The following is a 27,996-nucleotide window of genomic DNA, read 5'->3' on the forward strand; positions in this document are numbered from 1 at the left end:
CCTTCTACCCACCACGTTTTCCAGCCACAGTGAGCTTCGTTATTTCCGGAATGTATTTTCACGTGTGTCAGCCGCAGGCATGCTTGTAATTCCCTTTTGCATTTGTTGAACACTTAACTCATCCTACAATAGACCCCCTCCTCCGTGAGCCCTGACGCCCTCTGGCAGAACAAATGCTCTGACAGTCATGGCCCCATTGTACCTCATACATGATAAATAATTACATCACGTGGTGGCTGTCTCCCGAGTGTAGCGGCCTCAGGAGGGCAGGAATATCGTCCGCTCCTACGTGATCGGCACACTGGCAGTCCCTCTAGGATTTGAGGAACTCAACTATGGAAAACGTGTATGTAGACAGGTAAGGCCTCCTTTCCCCTGAACTCCCAGGCCACACACGGGACATAAAATAACGTACTGACAGAAAGAGTTCTGTGAGAGCTTTAATGGCACAAAATGTTTGTAGCTACAAGTTATACATGGATTGTAAACTGTATATAATGATACAAAGTGCTAACTAAATAGATGAAGAATGCATAATCACTTTGGCTCAGTTAATTCCGATAATTTCAACAACTGGTTCACTTGAAAATTCATCATCTAAGTCTTCAGTTTTCATGTTTTAGAACAGTAGATGTTTTTACTGCAATCAAAGTAACTTGCCACACTTTTCCATGTGCAAGTTTGTGCAGTTTTGCTCTTGATTATATTTACAAATATCTTAAGCCAGTTTTCATCAAACATAAGAAAAATGAAGACTGCCTTTTCGTCCTCAAATTGTAAACAGGTGTAAAGCTTTCTAAACATTAATCTTAAAAATGTCAACTGTTAGTTGTCGAATTCTCCTTTCCAATCACACAATCTGTTTCCATTCAACACAAATCTGGGTAGGAGCATAAACATTTATCCCAGATGTTAGGGTTATCAATAAATACTGCATGATTTCATCTTACGATTAAGTTCTACTGTGATCATGTATTCATGTTTTAAGTAATAGTCCAAAATTTCAGAGCTATTTTAAGAAAAAGGGCAGGACTAAATTTATTTTCAATGTTGGAAAAAACCCACAAATATACCCAAATTCAGCCACACACCTGACAAGATCACTACTGAATTTCAAAAGAGAGTAATGTGTTGCCTGTAAAAAGCTGCTTTTCTTTAAGTATAATTTTACTTTTTCCTCCCATGATACCAACTGTAATACAAATTGTATATTAGAACGGTTTAGCTCTTTAGTTCTCCTAACTTTACCGGCCTTTCCAATTTTATTCAGACTTTTCAAAGTCAGCGGGCCAGCAGATTTACTTTCTTCCCAAAGAAATATGAAGACTTGAAATAAATAGGTTACAGAAGGCAAATCAAGTGTTATCAGATGTGTGAATAAGATAGAAACAAGGAATAATAAAAAAATGTCCAAAATTATTTAGACACCAAAATCTAGAAAGAAAAACAAAGTCAAAGAATTCAGAAGACTATCTGGATATCTCATCTTTCTTAAAGACAGCCAGCTACATTCTTGAAAAAAGAGAGTCAGAAATTAATTTTTTTGTTTAATCTGTATGTTATTTTCCACTATAACACATCAACTTTACAAAACTTCATATGAGAGAGAAAAAACTCAGGTAGTTTCTGCAAACTAGCAAACCTGCTGGTCAGAGTGCTTTTATTCAAGTCAACCTGATGCTCCTTATTTACTGAATAGATTGCTAGCCTTCAAATTAACAATGGTTCTCTAAATATTCAATGCCTATACCATAAACAGTAATTATTTATATATAAAACACATAATAGTATCCTTCAGAATCATGCTGTGTGTTCAGAAAGTCAATAAACCTACTTGAAATGACGGGTAAATCTGTTGCTTTCTAACAATTTGGTCCTAAAGCTTCACATTTGAGAAAGGAACCAAAAGGTATATCATTAGAGGAAGTTGTTGAGTGTTCTGGAACTTCAGAAGTTGAACGTAACTGAAAAGATGGCTACAGGAGAAGGAAATGGCTGGCGCCTGCACAATCACAGGAATCGCCTTGGGCAGGTTGTACAGTAAACATGAGAAAGGGAGAGAGCAGAAGAAAACCAATGGCATCTCTTCAGAACTCTGTCAACTGTTCCCACAACCCAAGTCTGGTTTTCAAAGTTGCCTAAGTGCTTGAAATAACTCTGAAACAGTTATCTTCAGAGTTTAAAGGCTTCAGAGTGTAAGTGATGCTTCCTAAAACAAGAAGCCTGTATTTATACCACAAATTGGAACTCACTCTAAAGACTCTTAGGAAAAAAGAAAAAAAGAAAAAAAAAAATCAAAGCCACGAAAAATTCACATGCAGCTAATAAACATAAAAATACCAAACACACACACAGAAGTCCCCAAAGCAATTTCATAGATTTCTAGGCCTGAGACATTCCTTACCAGAAATAAAGATTCTACACCATAGAAAAGACAGCATTATAACATACTAGTATTAAAATCTGCTGATGTATTCGAGTTCTTCTATTTTATACCTATCATTTACATAGCTTGCCTCCTACAAATTAAAAGGCGCCATTAAGAGGCTTAGACAAAAAGTGGCTCCAAAGCTGGTTTAAAATAAGTTTTTATTGCCCAGGATATTTTTTTTTCTTGTGTCCTATTTTGTTTGTTTTTTTCTTTTTTAATAACTATAAATTCAAGCTTAGGGAAGCTTGCCTTTGTCTTGAAAAAAAAAAAAAACCAACAACAAAGCTTTTATATCATTTGCTAACCTGGTCTTGCTTTAAGAGAAAGATGGGAGTTATCTTGCAAGAGTAAAATTTATACCATGAATGATGCAGGTCTAAGTCTGGTGGTACCTAAAAGGAGACAACAGCATTGTTGACAAAATTATAATCTGCTGGTGGCATTTGCAGAAAAGAAGCCCTTGCAAATTTCTAAACAACAGTAAACTCTGTTAGGAAATTCTAAAGTGTTTTACAGGCCAAAAAGGGAATGAGGTTAGTAAAATGCCTCAACAGAGTTTGAATAAAATACTGGATTTGAGAGTTACTGGAACTTGGATATGTAAAAATAGGGTGTAGGTTGGGTCATGCTTACAATGGTCTCAAGTTCAAATAAACTACTGTGACAATACACCACTTCACAAGTCACACGCTTTCCCAGGGGCTCTTCTTTTCCCTTAGTAGGTGCTGGCAGAAGGCGTGCTGAGTCGTTTTCCAATGTAGATGCTGAAAGGAAACACAGTATATCATGTTTCATCTGTTTCAACAGCTCTATACCAACTTGCCCACAGGCTGAACTGTACTTACAAATGAGAATTTTCAGCCATTGTACAAGGCTCTAAAGGTCCGTGTGTACAGTTCCCTAACACCCTGAAATCATCACTGACTTACTTAAAGCTAGTCATCAGCCAGCTAAACTGGTTTTATATGATTATGTTTACTCATTGGGCAGGACTGGACATCACTGGGGCAGTGATTAGACAAAGCAAAGCCAGAGAGAACAGATCCCTTCAAAGAGTAAAGCAGAGCTAACCTCCTTTGAGACGGTCCGCTGTGGTGGAAAAAAAATTCTACTGATATTTCCGACACAAAATACAGTAATATACCAAATTACAAAGCTGCTAGTGCTTTAAAATGCTCTTATTAACAGTTTAACTCTTAAGGATTAGGGCCTTATATTACTTTCCCATGCCAAGCAAGTGTTTGACCCTTATATAACAGAAGCAGAAAGGAAGTTAAGGAAAAGATGGAACCAGCCTCACACCCCAACGTAATAAAACCAACTTTACTTTTTAGAATCCTTTTGTTTTCTACATTCGTCTATAACAACTGTTACACTTATACCAGCAAGAGAAACAGTCTGAAGATTCATAAAAGGAAGAGTTCCTCCAAGGTACAAAAGCCGGCCAACCTGTTGAGGGCAGATGAACTAGTGTGCAGTCAATGCTGCCGGGGAATGTGAACTCCTACCCCACACAGCATTCTCACATACCCCCCGTTCTGCTGCGTGCCATCACTGTGCTCACCCTCACAAAAGCAGATCAGGCACCCAGAAAGGCAGGAGGTGTGTGTGGGAAAGTCACATATGTTTCCAAGTTCATTACCGTGAACATCTCTCCCATATGCTGAGCTCCTTAGAGGAAAGATAAGAGATGCTGTACTTCTTCTGCACCTTATATACAGAAGAGGACCCACTGGGCATGCTCAAAGAGAAGAGCAGATATGTCTTAAAAATATTTAACCACAAGTGTTTAACTCCTAAAATATTTCAAAAGTGTATTTCCTCAATTGTTCAAATCCAGAAAAAAAGAAGAATTTAAAAGACATCCCTGGAGGAGTCAAGATGGTGGTGTGGGAAGATGCGGAGTTGGAGTCTCCCCCCAACTAGGGCGCCTGCCAGCCGCTGGTGGGGGACTCTGATGCCCAAGGAGACAGGAGAAGCACAAAGTGAACCGGCGGCTTGCGGGATCTTGGTTCACGAGCCTGGGGTCAGGCCGAAGCTCTTGTGGTGGGAGATCCGAGTCCAAACCACTGAACTAACAGAGAACCTCAGACCCCAGGGAATATTCATTGGAGTGAGGTCTCATGGAGTTCCTCATCTCAGCACCAAGACCCAGCTCTACCCAACAGCCTACAAACTCCAGTGTTGGAAGCCTCAGGCCAAACAACCAGTAAGACAGGAACACAATCCCACTCATTAAAAAAAAAAAAAAAAAATGAGATGGCAAAAAAATATGTCACAGATGAAGGAGCAAGGTAAAAACCTATAAGACCAAATAAATGAAGAGGAAATAGGCAATCTACCTGAAAAAAGAATTCAGAGTAATGATAGTTAAGATCATCCAGAATCTCAGAAATAGAATGGAGGCATGGATTGAGAAAATTCAAGATATGTTTAACAAAGATCTAGAAGAACTAAAGAACAAACAAACAGAGATGAACAACACGATAACTGAAATGAAAAATACACTAGAAGGAATCAATAACAGAATAACTGAGGCAGAAGAACGAATAAGTGAGCTGGAAGACAATATGGTGGAAATAACTGCTGAGGAGCAGAATAAAGAAAAAAGAATGAAAGGAATTGAAGACAGTCTCAGAGACCTCTGGGACAACACTAAACTCACCAACGTTTGAATTACAGGGGTCCCAGAAGAAGAAGAGAAAAAGAAAGGGACTGAGAAAATATTTGAAGAGATTATAGTTGAAAACTTCCCTAACACGGGAAAGGAAATAGTCACCCAAGTCAAGGAAGCACAGAGAATCCCATACAGGATAAACCCTAGGAAAAACACACCAAGACACATATTAATCAAACTAACAAAAATTAAATCCAAAGAAAAAATATTAAAAGCAGCAAGGGAAAAACAAAAAATAACATACAAAGGAATCCCCATAATGTTATCAGCTGATTTTGCAGCGGAAACTCTGCAGGCCAGAAGGTAGTGGCAGGATATACTTAAAGTGATGAAAGAGAAAAACCTACAACCAAGATTACTCTACCCAGCAAGGATCTCATTCAGATTCGATGGAGAAGTCAAAAGCTTTTCAGATAAGCAAAAGCTAAGAGGATTCAGCACCACCAAACCAGCTTTACAACAAATGCTAAAGAAACTTCTCTAAGCGAGAAACACACAAAAAAGAAAAAGACCCACAAAAAGAAACCCAAAGCAATTAAGAAAATGGTAAGAGGAACATACATATCGATAATAACCTTGAATGTAAATGGATTAAATGGCCCAATCAAAAGACACAGGCTTGCTGAACGGATACAAAAACAAGACCCATATATATGCTGTCTATAGGAGACCCACTTCAGACCTAAGAACACATAAAGACTGAAAGTGAAGGGATGGAAAAAGATATTCCATGCAAATGGAAATCAAAAGAAAGCTGGAGTAGCAACACTCGTATCAGATAAAATAAGACTTTAAAATAAAGACTGTTACAAGAGTTAAGGAGGGACACTACATAATGATCAAAGGATCAATCCAAGAAGATATAACAATTATAAATGTTTATGCACGCAACACAGGAGCACCTCAATACATAAGACAAATGCTAACAACCATGAAAGGAGAAATTGACAGTAACACAATAATAGTAGGGGACTTTAACACCCCACTTACACCAATGGACAGATCATCCAAGCAGAAAATACAGAAACACAAGCTTTAAATGACACAACAGACCAGACAGATCTAATTGATATTTATAGAACATTCCACCCAAAAGTGGCAGAATACACTTTCTTCTCAAGTGCACATGGAACATTCTCCAGGATAGATCACACCTTGGGTCACTAATCAAGCCTCAGAAAATTTAAGAAAATTGAAATCATATCAAGCATCTTTTCTGACCACAACGCTATGAGACTGGAAATCAATTACAGGAAAAAAACTGTAAAAAATACAAATACATGGAGGCTAAACAGTGTGCTAGTAAATAACCAAGACACCACTGAAGAAATCAAAGAGAAAATTTAAAAATACATAGAAACAAATGACAATGAAAACACAACGACCCAAAACCTATGGGAAGCAGCAAAAGCAGTTCTAAGAGGGAAGTTTATAGCAATACAATCTCATCTCAAGAAACAAGAAAAATCTCAAATAAACAACCTAACACTACACTTAAAACAACTAGCGAAAGAACAAAGAAAACCCAAAGTCTGTAGAAGGAAAGAAATCATAAAGATCAGAGCAGAAATAAACAGAAATGAAGAAAACAATAGCAAAGATCAATAAAACGAAAAGATGGTTCTTTGAGAAGATGAATGAAACTGATAAACCCTTAGCCAGACTCATCAAGAAAAAAAGGGAGAGGATGCAAATCAATAAAATTAGAAATGAAAAAGGAGAAATCACAACTGACACTGCAGAAATACAAAGGATTATAAGAGACTACTACAAACAACTCTATGCCAATAAAATGGACAACCATAAAGAAATGGACAAATTCTTGGAAAGGTACAATTTTCCAAGACTGAATCAGGAAGAATTAGAAAATATGAACAGACCTATCAAAAGTAATGACATTGAAACCATAATTAAAAATCTTCCAAGAAACGGAAGTCCAGGATCAGATGGCTTCACAGGCGAATTCTATCAAGCATGTAGAGAAGAGCTAACACCGATCCTTCTCAAACTCTTCCAAAAAATTGCAGAGGGGGAAACACTCCCAAATTCATTCTACGAAGTGACCATCACCCTGATACCAAAACCAGAAAAAGATATCACAAAAAAAGAAAATTACAGACCAATATCACTGATGAACATAGATGCAAAAATCCTGAACAAAATACTAGCAAACAGAATCCAACAGCACATTAAAAGGATCATACACCATGATCAAGTGGGATTTACCCCAGAAATGCAAGGATTCTTCAGTATATGCAAATCAATCAACGTGATACATCACATTAACAAATTAAGGAATAAAAACCATATGATCATCTCAATAGATGCAGAAAAAGCGTTTGACAAAATTCAACACCCATTTATGATAGAAGCTCTTCAGAAAATGGGCATAGAGGGAACCTACCTCAACATAATAAAGGCCATATATGACAAACCCACAGCAAGCATCATACTCAATAGTGAAAAACTGAAAGCATTTCCACTAAGATCAGGAACAAGAGAAGGATATCCCTCTCGCCACTCTTATTCAACATAGTTTTGGAAGTCCTAGCCACGGCAATCAAAGAAGAAAAAGAAATAAAAGGAATACAAAATTGGAAAAGAAGAAGTAAAGCTGTCACTGTTTGCTGATGACATGATACTATACATAGAAGATCCTAAAGATGCCACCAGAAAACTACTAGAACTAATCAATGAATTTGGTAAGGTTGCAGAATACAAAATTAATGCACAGAAGTCTCTGGCTTTCCTATACACCAACAACAAAAAATCAGAAAGAGAAATTAAGGAAACACTCCCATTTACCACTGCAACAAGAAGAATAAAATACCTAGGAATAAACCTGCCTAAGGAGGTGAAAGACTTTTACTCAGAAAACTATAAAACACTGATGAAAGAAATCAAAGATGACATAAACAGATGGAGAAATATACCATGTTCTTGGATTGGACGAATCAATATTGTGAAAGTGACTATACTACCCAAAGCAATCTACAGATTCAATGCAATCCCTATCAAACTACCAATGACATTCTTCACAGAATTAGAACGAAAAAATCTTACAATTCGTATGGAAACACAAAAGACCCTGAACAGCCAAAGCAATCTTGAGAAAGAAAAATGGAGTTGGAGGAATGAGGCTCCCCAACTTCAAACTACACCACAAAGCTACAGTAATCAAGACAGTACGGTACTGGCACAAAAACAGAAATATAGATCAATGGTACAGGATAGAATGCCCAGAGATAAACCCACGCACATATGGGCACCTAATTTACGACAAAGGAAGCAAGAACATACAATGGAGAAAAGACAGCCTCTTCAGTGCTGGGAAAACTGGACAGCTACATGCAAAAGAATGAAATTAGAACCATACCTAACACGATACACAAAAATAAACTCCAAATGGATTAAAGACCTAAATGTAAGACCAGACACTATAAAACTCTTAAGAGGAAAACACAGGAAAAACACTCTTAGACATAAATCACAACAAGATTTTTTTTGACCCACCTCCTAGAGTAACAAATAAAAACAAAAATAAACAAGTGGGGCTTACTTAAACTTGAAAGCTTTCGTACAGCAAAGGAAACCATAAACAAGACAAAAAGACAACCCTGAAAATGGGAGAAAATATTTGCAAATGAAACAACAGACAAGGATTAATCTCTAAAATATACAAACAGCTCATGGAGCTCAATATCAAAAAAAGAAACAATCTAGTTAAAAAATGGGTGGAAGACCTAAACAGACATTTCACCAAGGAGGACAAACAGATAGCCAAGAGGCACATGAAAAGATGCTCAACATCACTAATTATTAGAGAAATGCAAATCAAAACTACAATGAGGTATCACCTCACGCCAGTCAGAATAGCCACCATCAAAAAATTTACAAACAATAAATGCTGGAGAGGGTGTGGAGAAAAGGGAACCCTCCTGCACTGTTGGTGGGAATGTAAATTGATACAATCACTATGGAAAACAGTATGGAGGTTCCTTAAAAAACTAAAAATAGAACTACCATATAACCCAGCAATCTCACTGCTGGACATATACTGTGAGAAAACCATAATTCAAAAAGAGTCATGTACCAAAATGTTCATTGCAGCTCTATTTACAATAGCCAGGAGATGGAAACAACCTAAGTGTTCATCATCAGATGAACGGATAAAGAAGATGTGGCACATATATACAATGGAATATTACTCAGCCATAAAAAGAAACGAAATTGAGTTATTTGTAATGAGGTGGATGGACATGAGAGTCTGAAGAGTGAAGTACATCAGAAAGAGAAAAACAAATACCGTATGCTAACGCATGTATATGGAATGTAAAAAAAAAGAAAATGTTACTGATGAACCTAGTTGCAGGGCAGAATAAGGAGGCAGACATAGAAAATGCACTTGAGGACATGGGGTGGGAGGGCGAAGCTCGGGCAAAGTGAGAGTAGCGTCGACATATATACACTACCGAATGTAAAATAGTTGGTTGGTGGGAAGTAGCAGCACAGCACAGGGAGACGGGATCCGTGCTTTGCGATGACCTAGAGGCGTAGGATAGGGAGGGTGGGAGGGAGGCTCAAGAGGGAGGGGATATGGGGACATATGTATGCATATGGCTGATGCACTTTGTTGTACAACCAAAACTAACACAGTACTGTGAAGCAATTATACTCCAATAAAGATCTATTTAAAAAAAAAAGAAATCCCTGAAAAATTAATGAATTGCAGGTAAATGTGGGGTCAATTTTAGAAGGAAAGAAAAATGCTGTCAATACAAAGAGAAAACAGTAGTAACCCCAACCAGCTTTCCAGTTGCACTCAAGGACTACTCGATAAAATGGTATATTTTCCCATTTGGGAAAGAGAAATGCTCACATCAACGCCAACTTTATACACTAATGATTAATTTACTTTAAAACCCAGCTTATCTTGAGAAATCTATAAACAACAACAACAAGACCCAAAAAGAAAAATCAAATATAGAAGAGCTCACTTTAAAATGAACCTTTAGGGTAGTAAATCATATGAACAACTTATTTTCAAATAAGAAAAAACTCTACTCTTAAAAATGCTTATTGGATAGGTATCCCCCGCTTTTCGAAAGTTTGCTTTTCATTACTTCGCTATGTAGGTTAGACCTATGTTAGTACCTGTTTTCGATAACTGAAAGGAATTCGAAGAGGATTTTCACTTTTATAAAAAAAGGCAAAAAGTGAACAGTGTTCAGCGATGGTTCTGCAGCGAGCTGTTACAGAGGAAGCGCACTCCGAGCAGTGAGAGCGCCTCCTTCCCAGGAACCACACTCAGCACCTCAGCATCCAGCTCCCATAGCTTTGAACTGCATCTGTGAGCATCTGTGCTTTATCTCGATGTATGTTGTGCATCAGTTAGCAAGATGTGTCCTAAGGTAATTGCTTCTTCGCTTTACACCATTTCAGCTTACGGAAGGTTTCATAGACATGCTCTACTTTCAGAGAGCGGGGGAACCCTATACAACAAAAGTGAATCGACTTCAATAATTCTTTTGAGTTCATCCCACTTGTGCTGAAACATTAAAAGGACAACAACACAAACTGCTTTCACATATATTTCTTACAGCTGGAAATAAAATCTGTGAATAAAATGAATGGAAGAAACTTCAGGCACTGACCAATACTTACCCTAGCCCCAAAGCCAAAACATGGGAAAGGAAGAGAGATGGAATGAACACCTTAAGAAATTCTGCAGAGAAAATCCCCCCTTTCTTCATGGCTCCACTTTTTCTCATGCTTAAGGAAACGGAACGTTTAGGGTGTCTGAAGTGGAACTCCCTGGGGGAAGAAATGCAGAGGCAGGTGTCAGAAATGCATTTGCTGAAAATATCTCAGGAATTAGCAGGCCCACACTACATGCACTGTGTCCACTGAAAAGAACCATGTACTGACTTACTTAGGTGGAATGTTTTCAGGTCTACTGGACCAGTCGGACACCCAGTCTACACTTTTCTTCAAAGCATCCACTTCTTTCTCTCCTTCTGCAACTTCTTCTTCTGACTGTAAAGGAGAATTCACATTTTAAAAAAGGAGAAAAAGAAGACTGATCCTTCCTACTACAGAAGACAAATCTAGACAGAAAATATACAAAAATCATAAGCTTGTGCATCAATAATTTTTATGTAAGAAAGATGTCATTTTTCCAAAAAGGCTGACAAAATGATCTAAGATCAGAGTATTTAACATCTTAAAAAAAACTTGAGTGAGTTTCACTGTTATGTCTAAACACAGCATATAAACCTGAGATTTGAATTATCCCTCAATTAAAAAAAAAGAATATGAATCTGAAAAAAGTATATTTGGGGATACAGTGTAACTAAAGTGTGGAAAACATTGATAATCATTGAATCTGGGTGACACGTGCATGAAGGGCCATTGTAATATCCTCTTTACTTTTGTATGCATTCAAAATTTTTCATAATTAAAAACAAAGGGGAACATCAAAAAGTATATGCTAACAAATATAAAGTAATGAGAAAATAAATAACTGAGAGTTGGGCTGAGGAAGTAAATGATTTATAATAACTTAAAATAACTAGTATTTATTAAGCATTTATCAAGAGACAAGCATCAGTCTATGCACTTTACATGCATTAACCTTTACCTTACAACAATCCTGTAAGAAAAGGAACTATTACTATTCCATTCTACAGATGAGGAATCCGAGACATAAATTAAGTGACTGCCCAAGTTTCTATATGCGGTAAGTAGCAGGGCCAGTATTCAAACCCAGGCAAATGGTCTCTATAGCCCCTACTCTTAGGCATTAAGTTTTACTCCCTAGAAGGAGATTTTTAGACAAATTGCTATCCAAACATTTTCCAAGGTTTATTCAAAACTACTTAAGCCAGGGCTTCCCTGGTGGCGCAGTGGTTGAGAGTCTGCCTGCCGATGCAGGGGATACGGGTTCGTGCCCTGCTCCGGGAAGATCCCACATGCCGCGGAGCGGCTGGGCCCGTGAGCCATGGCCGCTGAGCCTGCGCGTCCGGAGCCTGTGCTCCACAACAGGAGAGGCCACAACAGTGAGAGGCCCGTGTACCGCAAACAAACAAAAAAAACTACTTAAGCCAAAAGTTTTAAGAGTAATTTATTTAATACAGAGTAAGAACTGGACATCTTTCACATCAAATAAATTAAAGAAGTCCTTCTCCTTGCTAATGATAATAACCTAAAGTTTCAGGCTAAGATCAATCAAAATTTCCAATAGCTTCTCTTTCTAGACCCCACAGGGACGAGAAATTCCTAAAAAATGACACAGCATTATTTATTCAGTTTTAAGGAATATAATGCTATGACCTCAAACCAAAGGGTCTCAAAGCTAAGCATTATTTTGATTTGTTATTTTGTTTGGATAGAATTCAAACTTTCATTCTTTTTTGTAGGTAGTTATGAAAATTCTCTATGAAACAGCTGCTCCAGGAAGGTAGCTTCAGAGAATCTCTAGATATAGATGGTCCCTTTTGCTATCAAACAGAAAGTAAAATCCCTGTGGATTTTTGCTACTCTGGTACTATCATTCTTATTTAGTTCTGCTGGACTTGGCAAATACCACTGAATGCCATAATGCAGCCTTTAGGATTAAGCTTGTTCCACTGAGTATTGAGATTACTCAGAATCATGAGTTGGCTCTCTGGAGTAAATCTGAAAATACCCTAAATCAAAAACGATAAATTGTTACAATTTACTTATAGATCAGCCTGTGCCACACAATACCTCATTCAACACACTGCAGGTCACTTCTGTTCAGTTTCCAACATTGGTCTTAAATGTCGCTTCTAAAACTGCTCAAAGATTCAGGTTTAAATGTGTGAACAAGCTAGTATTTCATACTTTCCAAAAGAATGAAAATATAATAAGATTTTAATCTAATTTTTAAAGATGATGATCTTTGGGCTATTATTTAAAAAAAAAAAACACAAAAACTTCCCAGATCAGTTTAGAATGCTTACCTTAAGAATAAGGATTGTAAGCTCTCCTCATTCATTACTGCCCTGTGCTTCCTTTTATTAATCTTACATTTGCCAGCTTTAGGCTTTAAATTGCCTTCTGATTCTTGGAATTTCAGAATATGGTAAAAATGCACTTAGTCTAATGAAGTAATATTCATGCCTTTATCCAAATCAATAACCCTCGCTCCACAGCTACAACTATTCAGACAGAAGATTCTGATCATTTCAGCCTGTTATCATGGGCAGTCCCTTACCTTCTAATCACTTACATTTTCCTTCTCTGGCGCACCTCAAGCTCTCTCTCTAAATGTGGATATTAAACTACATAGCACAGAACAGATAAACCACAGTTTTACAGGAGGGAAAAGGAAGACATTTTCACTTTGTATCATCTTCCAATGACACCCGACCCTGTGCTGGCCTATTTGGTCCCAGAAACACACTGAAAAACGCCTCTGAGAGACAATCTACCGTCTATTTTCTGCTACAAAACTGACTCTTGAGGACCATTATCCTAAAAGTCCAGTTTGAACAACTTTTTCCTAAGGCATTACACCTTAGGCTTCCTTGTACCACGACTCACCAGACATGTGTTTTAGTTCATTCTCACGACCTTGTGAGCTCTTCTGAAATCAATCCCATTCATCGACTTATTTTAGTAGAACAGGGGCCACAGGCCCAGACAGCCCTGGTTTCAGTCCTCACTCTATCACTTACTTGCTTTTGATCTTAGGTAAGTAACTTAATTAAGACACAGCTTCATTTTTTCCAATTCATTCATGGGCATTATGTCACCTCTTTCACTGGGCTGAGAACATTACAGTGGGAAAAAATTAAAAAAAAAAAATTTTGCACCTGGAATGTATCTAGTAAATATTAGCTTCTTTCCTTCCTCCTCTTAAAAAGGCTAAAAATGTCATATTCCTCATGTAGACAATCTAAAAAATTCAATAAGAGCAAGTACCATTAAGTCCTTTATTAACTGTTTTTAACTGTTTCCTAACCCTAAGCTTCCTTCTAATTCATGAAAAAGAAATCCACCTTCCCAAACCCTAAAGTAACTAGTTTTTGAATTAGCATTTCTTCAATTAGAAACAAGCAATGTAAAAGGCTTTTTGAAAGTTCAAGTATATTATTCCTATTCATTTCTCTCTTACTAAAAGTCTTACTCTAAAGGATATAATGTTTTTCTTATAGGAGTTAGATTGCCTTTTCAAAAACGTAACCTGGTTTAAATTAACTGTAGTAGCCTTGCTACTACAAGTTTCTCTACAGTATAAAGTTCATCATAAAATAAATTAGTATTCCGTCCCATAGTGTTTCTAGGTTTCAGAAAACAGCACAAATAAAGCACAGTCAACGTAGGGAGAAAGTGTGCAGCTTCCTAAACAGAAAGAATACTGGGTGGAACCAAGGTAACATGCAAAATATTTCCAGTGCAAAGGGAGCCAGGACACTGCACAGTGAGAACTCCGCAAAACAAAGTTTTTGTTAGCATTCATTCAAACATTCACTCAACATATATTCTTCAAGTACCTTAACATGGGAGAAAAAAACGCCTCCTGTTCTCAAGAATTTGCATTCTTGGGCTTCCCTGGTGGCTCAGTGGTTAAGAATCTGCCTGCCAATGCAGAGGACACGGGTTCGAGCCCTGGTCCGGGAAGATCCCACATGCCGCGGAGCAACTAAGCCCGTGCGCCACAACTACTGAGCCTGTGCTCTAGAGCCCGCAAGCCACAATTACTGAGGCCACATGCCACAACTACTGAAGCCCGCATGCCTAGAGCCAGTATGGGCTCCACAACAAGAGAAGCCACTGCAATGAGAAGCCCGCGCACCGCAACGAAGAGTAGCCCCCGCTCGCCACAACTAGGGAAAGCCCAGGCGCAGCAACGAAGACCCAACACAGCCAAAAATAAATAAATAAAATAAATTTATATATAAAAAAAATTTGCACTCTGACACTTGCAGGTGATCTGACACATCAATAAAGTCAAGGGCTGGCTATGAACATTCTAAATCATTAATGACATTTATTTATCCCAAGTTTTACAATAAAAACCTTTGTAAGCTTTCAATACTATATCCATCTATATTTCCAACATGTCAACTCCTTGTGAAACTATATTTAACTTCTTTACCTTAAGGAATCCTGCATAATTTAGGTGAATTTTGTCTCTAGCTTGATTTGATTTCAGACGCAAAAAAGTTTTCACACCTGGTTCTACAACAACCTTCCGTTTCATTTATCCTGTGACCTTAAATAAGACATGTGCCTCAGTTTTCTATTTATAAACTCAAGAAACTAGCCTGGAATATTGGAATGACACATTATAGACAAGAATTTCCCAATTCTTTTAGGACCCCAAATTCTTAGTTGTAAAGGAGCATGACGACGACCACAGCAGCATAAATTCCAACATCAGAAACTGAATAACTTAAAATGGCTTCAAAGTATTTTTCTAAATTTTTTATTGGAGTATAGTTGATTTAAAATGTTGTGAATGTTGTGTTAGTTTCAGGCGTACAGCAAAATGAATCAGTTATACATAAACATGTATCCACTCTTTTTTAGATTCTTTTCCCATATAGGTCATTGTAGAGTACTGAGAAGAGTTCCCTGTGCTCTACAGTAGGTCCTTAGTAGTTATCTATTTTATATACAGTTGTGTGTATATCTCAATCCCAATCTCCCAATTTATCCCTTTCCCCCTGGTAACCATAAGTTTGTTTTCTACATCTGTGACTCTATTTCTGTTTTGTAAATAAGTTCATTTATACCATTTTTTTAGATTCCACAAATAAACAATATCATATATTTGTCTTTCTCTGACTTACTTCACTCAGTATGACAATGTCTAGGTCCATCTACGTTGCTACAAATGACATTATTTCGTTCTTTTTTATGGCTGAGTAATATTCCATTGTTCAAACAATTTTTTAAAGTCTTCATATTCTTTACTATATTTCAGCAAAACAGACTTAGAGATTTGCATTTTTCCTAATTATCTAATGCAAATCAGAAAAATAAACAAACATACACACACACCTGAGAGCTATGGTCCCTGCTGGTGTGCATTTCCACATCAAACATGATCTGCCCATCTTCTTGTGGGGAAGGGCTAGAAGAGAAAGACACATTTATAGACATTAGTTTTAATTCTCATTTTGTCAAATAAATTAGCCTCTACTGGAAATTAGAAAATTAAAAGTTATAGTGGTATGTCTTTGAAAAAGCAGCAAATCAGAAAGTATACCATAACCCCATGTAAGAAAAAATGAAATTGAGCACCCTTACTCCCAAATGTTCTAGAATTTTTCAGTGGTGATAAATTCCTTTGCAATGATAAATCTGCAACGGAAATACTACCTAAAGACACAAGACTGTCACATTTTCTTATTTTTACTCTTTTTCCAATAAATGTAAAATGATCTTCAAATTCAGAAACTGTAGTTTGGGGTTCTTTTTCTCAAAGTTCTTTCATCGTTAAACAATTCACCAGCTATCTTCAAAGTGTGAAAGCGGCTCTTAACGACTCTTTCAAAGGGTCTTTGAGGTTAAAATTGTTTTCATAATACTATCAGGATTTACTTGCCTTTTTCATTCTCATTTTGCCATGTGTGTACAGTGAAAATTTCCAAAGGCTAAATTATGTGTAATAGCATATACACATAGAAAGAATGTAAAAGCAGGAGAGAATCCAGCTGTTTTCTATTAAGCCAGATATTAAAGAGATTTGCATAAACGTAAGACAATGCCACTATTCTTATTAATTTTTTTGGTTATGGACAACAGGTAAATTTTGTTTAAAAAAGTTACTTATGTTAACATGTAATAGGCTTCTTGTTGAATGAATGAATACATATCTTTTTAATGTTCTCCGTTTTAATTTCTAATATAGTAAATATCAAAATATATAACCCACATAAACAAAAGATCTCTGGGGTCCCCAATAGTTACTACAAGTGTAGTAACTTGGAGTTACTGAGTACTGAGCCCAAACAGTTTGAGAACCACTATTTTACCTACTTTTGAAATACTGACTTTGAGATATTTCAGAGTGAATTATATAAACTTATAGCAAGTGATAACCTTTCTCAAGTACAAGATATATTCCCAGAACTATAAAAATTTACAGATACATTTTTAGACAAAGATACATGGTCACAAGCTGTACTTGATACAAGAGATGAATACAATGTGCTAAGTGCTATTCTTAGCTTTATCAATGATTCCTTGTGTAACCACAGCGAGTCACTAGATCTTTAACTACACACCCCAGCTCCCCAAATGTAAACTCAAGTGGGCATGAAGGATGCTCCAGGCTTAACTTGCTCAAAGGAATAGATATTAACTATCAACGCTGTCAAGAGCATGTGTCCAATGGTAATATATAGAGATGCTGGTGAGACTGACTGGAAAGTAAGTAAGATCACCAGTCTTTGACGATTATAACTGATGTAGGAGATTCTGAAGTGGGGGAAGGAAAAGTGAAAAACTGGTTCCATACCAAACCACCATATTATTGTATTTAGAAAATTTTTGTCTTCAACGAGAAATCTCAGGCTATAGCACAGGAACCAAGTAGAACGAGGGACTCTGGTTGTCCTCAGTATACTGTTATTATGCTCATAACACTGTTGGATTCACAGCCAGAGGTCAAGTTAAGGACCAGCCTTACAGAACCATGACCAGGTCAAGGCAGCAGAATGACCAAGTCAAAAAGCCAAGAGAAGCACAGCTCTGCTTTACACTCTTCTTACCACTGGCACCAAGCTCGCTTAGACAAATACTCAACATCTCACTGGTAGACTGATCCATTTGGGATGCATTATCATCCTGGCTCATGTTAGGATCCGCTGGGGAGCTTTTACAATTTTCTCATGTTGGGCTTCCCTGGTGGCGCAGTGGTTGAGAATCTGCCTGCTAATGCAGGGCACACGGGTTCGAGCCCTGGTCTGGGAGGATCCCACATGCCGCGGAGCAACTAGGCCAGTGAGCCACAACTACTGAGCCTGCGCGTCTGGAGCCTGTGCTCCGCAACAAGAGAGGCCACGACAGTGAGAGGCCCGCGCACCACGATGAAGAGTGGCCCCCGCTTGCCGCAACTAGAGAAAGCCCTCGCACAGAAACGAAGACTCAACACAGCAAAAATAAATAAATAAATAAATAAAACCTCCTACCCCAACATCTTCTTTAAAAAAAAAAATTTTCTCATGTCTCGACAACAGAACGAGATTCTCTAGGGATGGGGTCTGTGTACTGGTATTTTTAAAAGCTCCCTGTGGGAATATAGTGTGTAGGTTGGAAACTCCTACAATAGGTTGGAAACTCCTACAATAGGCTGGAGCACAAAGCAAAACACATAGGGGCATCTCTTCTAACAACCACCACAGTGACAAAAATATACTGGTGGAATAATTTTTAAATTTTTAAATATGTATGAAAATATACATAAATTAGCTTGGGGACGAATAGCCAACAATCCTAAACCATTTCCGCCTACAAGAAGCACTGCTTAACAACCTCAAATCTAGAGATGCTGGCAATTCAGATGACATGAACTGTGAAGACATTCTTAAATGTTCAAGTGTTAGGTATCCCAGGAGAGCATTACTGAGCTAGAGTTCCAGGCCTCCCTTGAGACGTGACCAGTGACCCAGAGCCTGAAGATGTGTAAGTGGAGAACAGGAAAGTGTCCCAGGGCACCCGCCACATCTCGATTTACATGTTTAGAAACCTAACTGAAACGTGATCACGGGAAGATGAATTCGTGTTCGACCACAAGTATAACTGCAACCAGAAATGACATAAGATGACCAGAAGGCCGGGCAGGTGATCTTATCTCTGCTCAATGACAGCACCAAGTGAACGGCAGGTTAAGGGACTCACCAGTACTTGAACATGTAATAAAAGGCTTATCAACAAGCCCATAAGCAGCAGAAAACTTCAGAAAACCCACCCGTGAGCCTCATAACATAAATGTAACATAATATAAACGTGATTCTCAAAAAACAGACTAATGTCGTAGCTCCCAGAATTGGTGGCAAGCTGCTCAGAGAAGAGCCATCTGCTCTGCTTCTGCTCATGACAAGAGCCATCCCGGCTCTTCCGAAGCACAGGGACACGTGAGTGATGTGACTGGGAGGTGGGTGTGCCAGAGAGCCGTCAGACCCGTCCTCTGCGGCCCTGGTGACAACGGTGGATCATAAGTCACGCAGGCACTTCGAACATGATTTAACTCTTGATTCTCCTTTTCTGCTTTTTCTGATGAGAAATAATATGTACCACACACACAATTTTTACCAAGTATAAAAATTTGGAAGAAGAAAAATGGCCATCATTCCATCCCCTAGAGATAATCACTGTTTACATTTTTAGATGTCCCCTTAGTCTATTTCCTGTGTATCTGCATTTTCTACATGGCCAATAACAGTGAACTCTTAATTAGCCAGAAGATCATCCAGTACCCCAGAATGCTAATACTATGGCTGTCACTGGTCTAAGAATGTTCAATATACCACTATGTCATGTAATACCTAGTCCCTCTGGAAAAAGAGAAGCTTGTACTGAAATATAAACTAACAACGCAGTTTCACTCTCCTCATACGTGTCTGTATCCTTAACTCTTTCACCACATGCAGTCCTTAATTGAAGAATGTCTCCCCAAGCCAAATATAGAAAAACGAGGTCTGAAACAAAACTTCCTCTGAGCTCTAAGGAAACGCAACGGCCGCCTTCAAAATTAACTATCTTTACAGACCTTAGTTGGTGCTTCCACCGTGCAAATACTGCTATACAACAAGCTGAATCAACTTGTACCTCCTGCGACTCAAACATTTCCTGAATGTCTACTGTATACCAGCATCATGACTGTCAAGGGTACAGAGGAGATGAAACAGGATCCCTGCCTTTTAAAGCCTCACAATCTAGAAGGGAGGACAGAGATTACAGAGGTAACTGTATTGGAGGCAGAAAGAGAGCTGTGAAAGGACAAAGGAAAACGGGAGAAAGTTAGATTAATTCTGTAAGCAAACATTTATACCGCTGACTTTTAAACTAGTAAACATCTGAAAACGACGCAATCTAAGGAAACTGATTTAATCTGAGGAAAAAGTGGGCACTCATGTCCTTGTCAATTGGCTATCTGATTTAAACACACATGCTGCAAGAAATCGGGAGTTGTAAATTTTGTCACATGAAGATGTAAGCAATTTATATTTTCTAGTGGGAAGTAACCTTGCAACCCTTCCATTTCCAGAATTCCACCAAAACGTGGATCTCACTTACCTGTCGCAGTGAGAACTGCCTCTTGAACTGCTCTGTCCGGATTCATGTTGTGCATCCAAAAGAATCTTCTCCATGTCTCCATTGTGGATAGAGGATGAGGAGGGTACGTGTTCTAGACCCCCATTTTTCCCATTGCCATTATCATTGCCATTGCTGCTATTCATGGGGAGCTCCACCCAGGAACCTGTTGGACAAGTCAGATAACTGCAGTTAACCACAGCAGAACAGGAGTCTCTCGTGTGCACACAGCATGTGAATATGGTGAATTCAGATAAGAATTCTGGCTCGCCTCAAAGCAAATGCCAAAGTATTCTGAAGAAAATAAACAAGGAGCAATAAAAGTCTGAAAAGCTATATAGTGCTGTTCCTGAAGGAGCTCGTGCAATCAACTGATTTAGAAGAAGCTGGACCTCTAAAATGAGTATCTTAGAAGATGTGTCTTTCAGCCAGTTTTCTCTCTGGTTAAAACTTAATTTACATACAATAAATACTTACTGAAAATTTTTGGTTGCTTTTCAAAAAATAAACAGCTACTTTATTACCAGACAGGGTACTTACGTTTAATATTTTAATTACATATATATTTTTTCCACAGTCTACCTCAGCTATTTAGTTGTATCTTCTCCATCTACCTCAGCTATTTAGTTGTGTCCTCTCCACCTGTATTTAGAAACGTCGTAAAGGTCATCTAAGTATGTTAACAACTGTGCCTTCATTAGCACAAACAATTGAGACGTTCCTGGAGAGGGAACTTAAATCCAATCACCAACATTTCAGTTTGTGTGCAAGTCTGGAGCATAAAATGAATGCAGCTGCCTCTTAACTAAATCAGGTGAGAATGCTTAAAAACCCTAAAAAAAAGCTTTATCCCTATCCCACACATTAGCTTCTTCCCTTCCTTTATGCCTCCCTCTTTCTACTTCTCCTTTCTCTATGCACTAAACATACCTTGCAAGCTGGCCTTTTCTCTCTTCTCTCCCACAAGTTCACACTTTCTAGGGTTTTCATGAAGCCTCGCTGGTTTGGGGCAGAAAACCAGGCATCTGCTACGGGCAACACTGACGTTGCCTCAGGCGAACAGTCAAAGAGGGTGGAGCCACAGGAAAGGATAGGGCCCTGGTAATTTGGACTGGTCTTGAAAATACTGGCTCCATGAGTTTGCTGACTACATGAAGGTCCTTTCATTCTAATAAGCATTGACAACAGTAGCCAATAAAACAACTTCACAACAAAAAGAGAGTGGTGTATGTTTTTTCTAATTTCCATTCCTTACAACAAATTTTGTTTTAGAAAACATAACCAAGCAGGTTGGTGGAGCCACTTCTCTAAACTCCAAGCAGAAGTGTTAGAGAGAGTTCTGTGGCAGAACAGTCTTCCATCCGTAAATCAGAATAACAGGCCCAAACCCTAAAATGCACTCTAAATGAGATTACTGCTAATCCAGACCCAGAAGTGAACTCAACATCACCCGTCTACAAAGGAAAAGCTCAAAGGTAGCCCTGGTTGGAAATCTGACTCTCCCACTTACTATGACTTTCTGAGCTTGTTTCCTCATTTGTAAAACAGAGATGATTACATAGTACCTTCCCCCCAGGGTTGCTGTGACGATTAAATAGAGTAACACAGGTAAAATGCCTAGTAAACAGGAGATACTCATCAATACACTAGTTAAAAGAGTTGATATTTGTAATGGACTTAGAACAGCATTTGCTCCATAGAAGTGAAGTTACCCTTTCCCTCCTTCCCCTCCAAGGTGGTCCCAGTGGCTGTCAGAGTCCCATCATCACCCCCCATTCTTTGGGACTGTACTGCCAAACAACACAACTCCATGACATCTCCACGGTCTCATTCCGTCCACACACAAAAATGGACACAGGCTAGGCAGTATTCAAAATGGATGAAGAAATTCAACTAGCAAAGCTAATAAGATAGATCTAACACTGAAGGTCATTTAACTAAATACTTGTGGAGTGCCTCTGGAATGCATAAGAAATATACCACGAGCATCCCTAAATTTAGAGCTCTACAAAATATTTTAACTGAAAAGAGCGACAGAGAGAGAGGTATATGATGAACAAACTGTTTTTTTCCTACTCCCACTCTTTCTAGGACTGTCCAATGTATTCTACACCAATGGGACCAGTTCTTGTACAGAAGCCCAATGTGAAAAAAATAAAAGGCTGCAGGTGCTCTGGCAGAAGCAGAACTAAGGAACCAGGAGTTCTACATGGGTCTCCGTGGAAGCCAGTCTTCTCTAAAATACAATTAACATTCACTTGAAGCAGCTGATCAGAGAGAAAAAAGGCTGTAACAATGTCAGGTTTTCAAAACCTTGCTTTTTTGAAGGACTTCCAAACCCATGTCTAAATTCTACCTTCTACATTAAATATATGTAAGTAATCACAGTGTAGGAACTTGAGGAGACTCAAGACCCAGAAAAGCTTAGTGAAAAGGACCTGTAATTGCCTTACTCTGTAACATAACTGAAGGCACTTCTACTCAAGGCAGACAATACCTATCGGGCATGTATTAGCATAGTGGCTCAGACCACAGACTGAAGCCAGACTCTCCTTCTACCTTCTATCACGTCCAGTTGTCCCAGACTCCCCTTCTATCACATCAGATTGTCACAGCCTAGACAGGTCACTTAAACTCTCTGTGTTCCAGTAACCTCTCCGTGTTCCAGTTTTCTCATCTGTAAAATAGGGATAATAACTGTGTCTACCTGAAGGTGATCAAAAGGTACAAACTTCCAGTCAGGAGAGAAATAAGTCCTGGGGATGTAATTTACAGCATGGTGACTACAGTTAATAACTGTATTGTATATTTGAAAGAAAAGAGAGTAGATCTTAGAAGTTCTCATCGTAAGAAAAAAATTTTTTTGTAACTCTGTGTGGTGATGAATGTTAACTAGACTTACTTTGGTGGTCATTTCAAAATGAATGAAAAAATAAATAAAATTATTATTTTGTACACCTGAAACTAATGTTATATGTCACACCTCAATTTAAAAAAAACACACACCGAATGGTTGCCTGCACATAGTGGAAAAAAACCCACAAAACACCACATCTACCTCATAGGGCTGTTGGGAGGATGACAGGAATAAAACACAACGAAAAGTTCCGAGTACATAACAAGTGCTATGTGTTAGTTACTATTATAATTATACTCAGTATCTTTTAAAAACATTTCTTACTACAAAATTAATGCATTCCTTGAAAATGTAAACATCAGTATGTGAAGGAAAAAAATTGATACCTCTCCTCCCAACCTCTCATTCCTACTCCTAAAGGAAACTGCTTTTAACAGTTTCATATGTAGACTTCCAGAGAATACTTTTGTGTTTTGCTTTTGTTATTACAAATAAAAACAATGGAATTGTACTGTATATATTTTTCTATAAATAGTGTTTCTTACCTAACAACTCGTTGATGTCTTTCAATGTCAATATATATTGCCTTACTTTATTCTTTGGAACTGCACTGCATCCCATCATAAAGATATACCATGCTTTAACCATTATCCAAATGGCAATGGTTAATCATCACCCAAATGACTGCTTCTAATATTCTGTTATTACAACCAGGACTTCCATGAACATTCTGCTGGGTAATCTGGCAATACCCATTAAAAGCCTTAAAATGGTAGATTTCCTTTAACTCTTAATTCTGTTCCAGTAATATCATCTATGGAAATAATCAGTTCTGCAGAGAAAGTCAGGACATAGATATCCATTAAATGTTTACATACTTAAAGCAATTATACTCCAATAAAGAATTTTAAAAAAATTTAGATCTGAAAAAAAAATGTGTATATACTAGCTTTATCTTTTGAGTAAAGTGGAAAAAATCAAACTTATCTTTCTCAATAGTTGAACTGCACATACCTTTTTCTCATCTCCTAGTTCATTCCTGATTTATAGCCTCAGAATTTCTTGACGTTCTAACACTACCAATCCTCACGAAGTCCCTTTTTACTTGGAAAGGAAATAAGACATGAGGACTGTGCTGTCCAAGCAATACAATGCAGGAAAAAAATCTCAGAGTGAATTCCCTTCCTAATAATTAAGCTTTAAAATTAAAAACTGGAGGCTCCATTATATTAAAAGACTACTTACAAACTAACAATCGTTCTCTTAAGCCAGGTGATACATATACACACTACAGGAGCTATTTTCTAGTTTAAGTCTGAGAACTGCTAAGAGGATTCAGAGATGCATGCTTCTACATTCTGTAATACAGTTCTTCGTGAAGGTTGGTCCAATAATTGTGATTTGCATTCATGACTGTATGCTGTATTTACTCTTTATAATTTTATAATCACCAGTTCAATCCTCTTGCAAGGACAGTGAGGGAATGGGGGAAGGGAAAAAAGGAAAAAGAGTATTTCTCATTCTTTCCCCAACTTTTCAATTCCATGTGTAACTCATCGTAACCGGGGCTAACACATTTCATCATGTCTTATTTTCTTTCCTCAAAACATGTATTTTATTTCAAGTACCTGATGCTGGAATCCAGACTGAGAACATTCACTAACATTTTTCTTAAAAAAAAACAGTATTATAAGGCATTGGAGTTTCACGTGTCATAGCCTTAAAAGCCTTCTTGCCATAACTGAGGAAGCAAGTACATCATAGCTGTAGATATTTAAAAAGATAAAAAAGGCTGTACTAAAAAAAAGAAAAAGAAAAAAAAAGGCTGCACTTCCTACGTGAAACAATGACAAGAATTACTACCATAATTTTCCTCATATTACCTACTGAATTTTATGACATAAATGTCCAGTATTCTTAAGTAACTTGATAGTTTTCTCTAGAATAAAACTATCAACTGGAAAATATCCTTTTAACTTTGGAAGTAGTTCAAATATTTGTCCACTAATTTGTAATGAAAGCAAACAGTCCCCATACAAGGATAAACTTAAAAAAAAAATCAGAGAACGGTTTCATTATTCCAAATATTTCAATAATTTTCTATTAAAACTTTGACCCCTGAACTAAAGATAAAATCCCAAGCCAGAGATAATCTGTACAATGAGTTCATCTCCTGTTTTTCAGAGTTGTGCAACTTTATGCAACAAACAACTTCAACTTATCAGCAATTTGGATAGTATTAGATGCCCGAATAAGTTGTTTTGCTCAGTGCCCAAAAATCACTTGAAGGAATCAATAAGACTTCTTGTTTTGTTCAGTCCAGTGTTGTATAATGAGCTAAAAAAGAGTAAAAGGCGAAAGGAGCGTAATGAAACATGGCACTTATCTGAAAGCTTTTCAGTAACATTTAAAAGCAGCTCACCCTAGCTCAAATAAAATACTTTCTATCTAGCAGATTTCCCAAAGCAACATTTTGATATCACACACAGGCTGAGCATTCTTGCACTTCTGTAAGAGCTAATACAAACGTAGCAGTACCTGATTGGCCAAGGACATCAAAGACCTCAGAGGTCTGTCAGGACACGGAGGAAAACCATCACACAGAGCTCAACCCCATTTTTCTGTTACATGGTCAAAGGAAAAGAAAAATTCCTTTGCTTTCTGTGAAGTCGGGTACACATACTAACCAAACAGCCAACTTGTAAGTATCACAGAAAACTGGAATACAATTAAGAAACAGTACATTAAAAAGAGATCGATAGGCAGGTCACCTCTATACATTAGGTGGCATACACTGAGAGAATAAGAAACACACATAATCAGGGGATTGTGGGCCAATGAAAAGAAGTGTCCTGAAAGCAACACTAGTCGGGTGAAAGTAAAACCTCAGCTCTAGGACCTAGCCTGCCATGAACTTGGACAACACACTTCACTCTAGACCTGTTTGTTTTTTCTATTGAAGTAGAGTTAATTTACAATGTTGTGCTAATTCCTGCTGTAGAGCAAAGTGACTCAGTTATACACATATACCCATTCTTTTTTTCTGTATCTTTTCCATTATGGTTTATCCCAGGAGATTGGATATAGTTCCCTGTGCTATACAGTAGAACCTTGTTTTTTATCCATTCTAAATAGACCTGTTTCTCTACCAGTAAATAAAAGTAGACAGTTATCGCTAAAGTTTCTTCCCGTTCTAAAATCACATGGTTCTAAATACAGGTAATTAATTTTAAAATGCATATTAATATGTGAAGCAAAGAACATTAAAACACACAGAAATTAATCTTAATTTACTGTGGGAAATAATATCTAAATCTTACATTCTAGAACATAAGACACTTAAAAGTTTTTAAAAGTCAACATTTAAAGAATCACCTAATCAAAAGATGGAGCAAAAAGAATAAGCAATGAAAACATCTTGTGAGGACAGGAACTCTCTTCCCTAAAATAATTGTTAGGCCACGCTGGAACACCTCCCTCTGATGAAAGATCTTAGAGTGCCTTTAAATGTCATTTAAGCATCCAACTGATTTTTAAACGACTTCATCTGGCCATACGCTAACTGTCCCAACCATCTCTTTCAAAAGGTAAATTACAGGAAGGTTAAGGCAAGAACCTTTCCAAGGCTTCCAGCGAGCTTTAAAGACAACAGGGAATCACCTTAGAACAAGATGTCTAAGCACCAGAATGTTAGCAAAAGCAACTGTAGTTGGTCGTAATTCGATACTGCCATTAACTTTCAACCGCCCCAGTGTACCAATGTATTTTTAATCCCGTTTCTGAAAATTCATTGCCCCAGACTCCGTGATCTGTGCAATCTTGGATGGTTCAAGAAGCTGTTCGTAAGCAGGTTTACAGGACACACAACCCCAATGTTAAAAAAAAAAAAAAAAAAAAAAATTACTTGAGCAACTCTAAAACATCTTTAAAAAAAAGTAGTATAGCCTCCTCACACCCACCCCCCGTCACGTGATACAAGTAACCACTAAATTACCAAATAATTCTCCTGGCCAGCTCGTGCTAACAAAGGAACGCAACCAGAGGTCTCACATTTTGAGCCCTGGGGGAAGGCCGACCGAGTGAGGTGGGGTCAGCCGGGCTTGGCCCAAGGCCTGCCGCACACTTGACCCCCCGCCCGTCCCTCGCCCGCCCCCTCCTCTCAGTCCGCCGCCCGCGTCCATCCCCTGGCGTCCCCGCCGCACGTCCCCATCCCTGCCCACGTCCACTTGGCGGCCCGCTCCGCCCACCCTCCCTCCCCGCGCCCCAAGGCCCGCCCCTCCATGCCCCGATTGGCTCCGCTCAGGGGCCCACCACAGGTGGGATCCGCTCGACGCCCTCGTCTTCCCACCCACCTACCCTTCCCAACGGCGAACCCAAGCAGCCCCCCACCCAAGACCCCAGGAAGGAGCTGAGCCAGGTCTGGAGGAAGACAGGAGCAACTCCTCCTGAGAGGTGACGGGAGCTGTCAGTCATCCGCACATCCTAGGCCTTGACCAATGGGCTGCCTTCTCCTCCCGCTCCCCGCGCGGAGCTGGCGGCAGCGGCCCGAGCAGCTCCTCCTCCCCCATCCCCTTTACCGAGCCCGCCGGCCCAGTACTCACTGTTGAGGCCGGCTGGTGGGGGAAGAGACTGTTCACCTTCCTCACAGTTGTTGTTGTTGTTGTGCGGGGGCGGCGGCTGCTCTACTAAGTGAGACGACATTGTCGGGCGGCTGGAAGAGGTGCGACCGCAGCAGGA

The 27,996-nt window shown here is 38.5% G+C and overlaps 1 protein-coding gene across 2 annotated transcripts; it reads right to left on the reverse strand.

Annotated features, from left to right (window-relative positions):
* Positions 1-427: 427 nt before the first annotated feature.
* On the reverse strand, positions 428-27,993 carry BNIP3L (BCL2 interacting protein 3 like). Of its 2 annotated transcripts, none has more exons than XM_004270683.3 (6): positions 27,861-27,993; positions 20,385-20,568; positions 16,143-16,215; positions 11,041-11,144; positions 10,773-10,922; positions 428-3,195 (listed from the first exon to the last, which is right to left on the reverse strand). In XM_004270683.3, exons 1-6 carry the CDS (start codon positions 27,958-27,960, stop codon positions 3,147-3,149), a joined length of 660 nt encoding a protein of 219 aa, XP_004270731.1. In that variant the 5' UTR covers positions 27,961-27,993; the 3' UTR covers positions 428-3,146. The 2 variants fall into 2 exon arrangements, with proteins under 2 accessions (XP_004270731.1, XP_012388777.1); XM_012533323.3 differs by lacking the exon at positions 27,861-27,993 and adding an exon at positions 21,333-21,483 and having other exon boundaries at positions 2,573-3,195.
* Positions 27,994-27,996: the final 3 nt, after the last annotated feature.

Source organism: Orcinus orca, chromosome 6, assembly GCF_937001465.1.
Source record: "Orcinus orca chromosome 6, mOrcOrc1.1, whole genome shotgun sequence".
Lineage (NCBI taxonomy): Eukaryota > Metazoa > Chordata > Mammalia > Artiodactyla > Delphinidae > Orcinus > Orcinus orca.

Bases quoted from the DNA above. Each gene is read 5' to 3' on its own strand.
- BNIP3L (XM_004270683.3), bottom strand. From the start codon at position 27,960: ATGTCGTCTCACTTAGTAGAGCAGCCGCCGCCCCCGCACAACAACAAC. The intron at 10,923-11,040 runs GTAAGTCAGTAC...TTCTTCCCCCAG, and splicing joins CCTGAAAACATTCCACCTAA to GGAGTTCCACTTCAGACACC. The intron at 3,196-10,772 runs GTAAGTATTGGT...GTTTCCTTTCAG, and splicing joins GTTTTGGCTTTGGGGCTAGG to CATCTACATTGGAAAACGAC.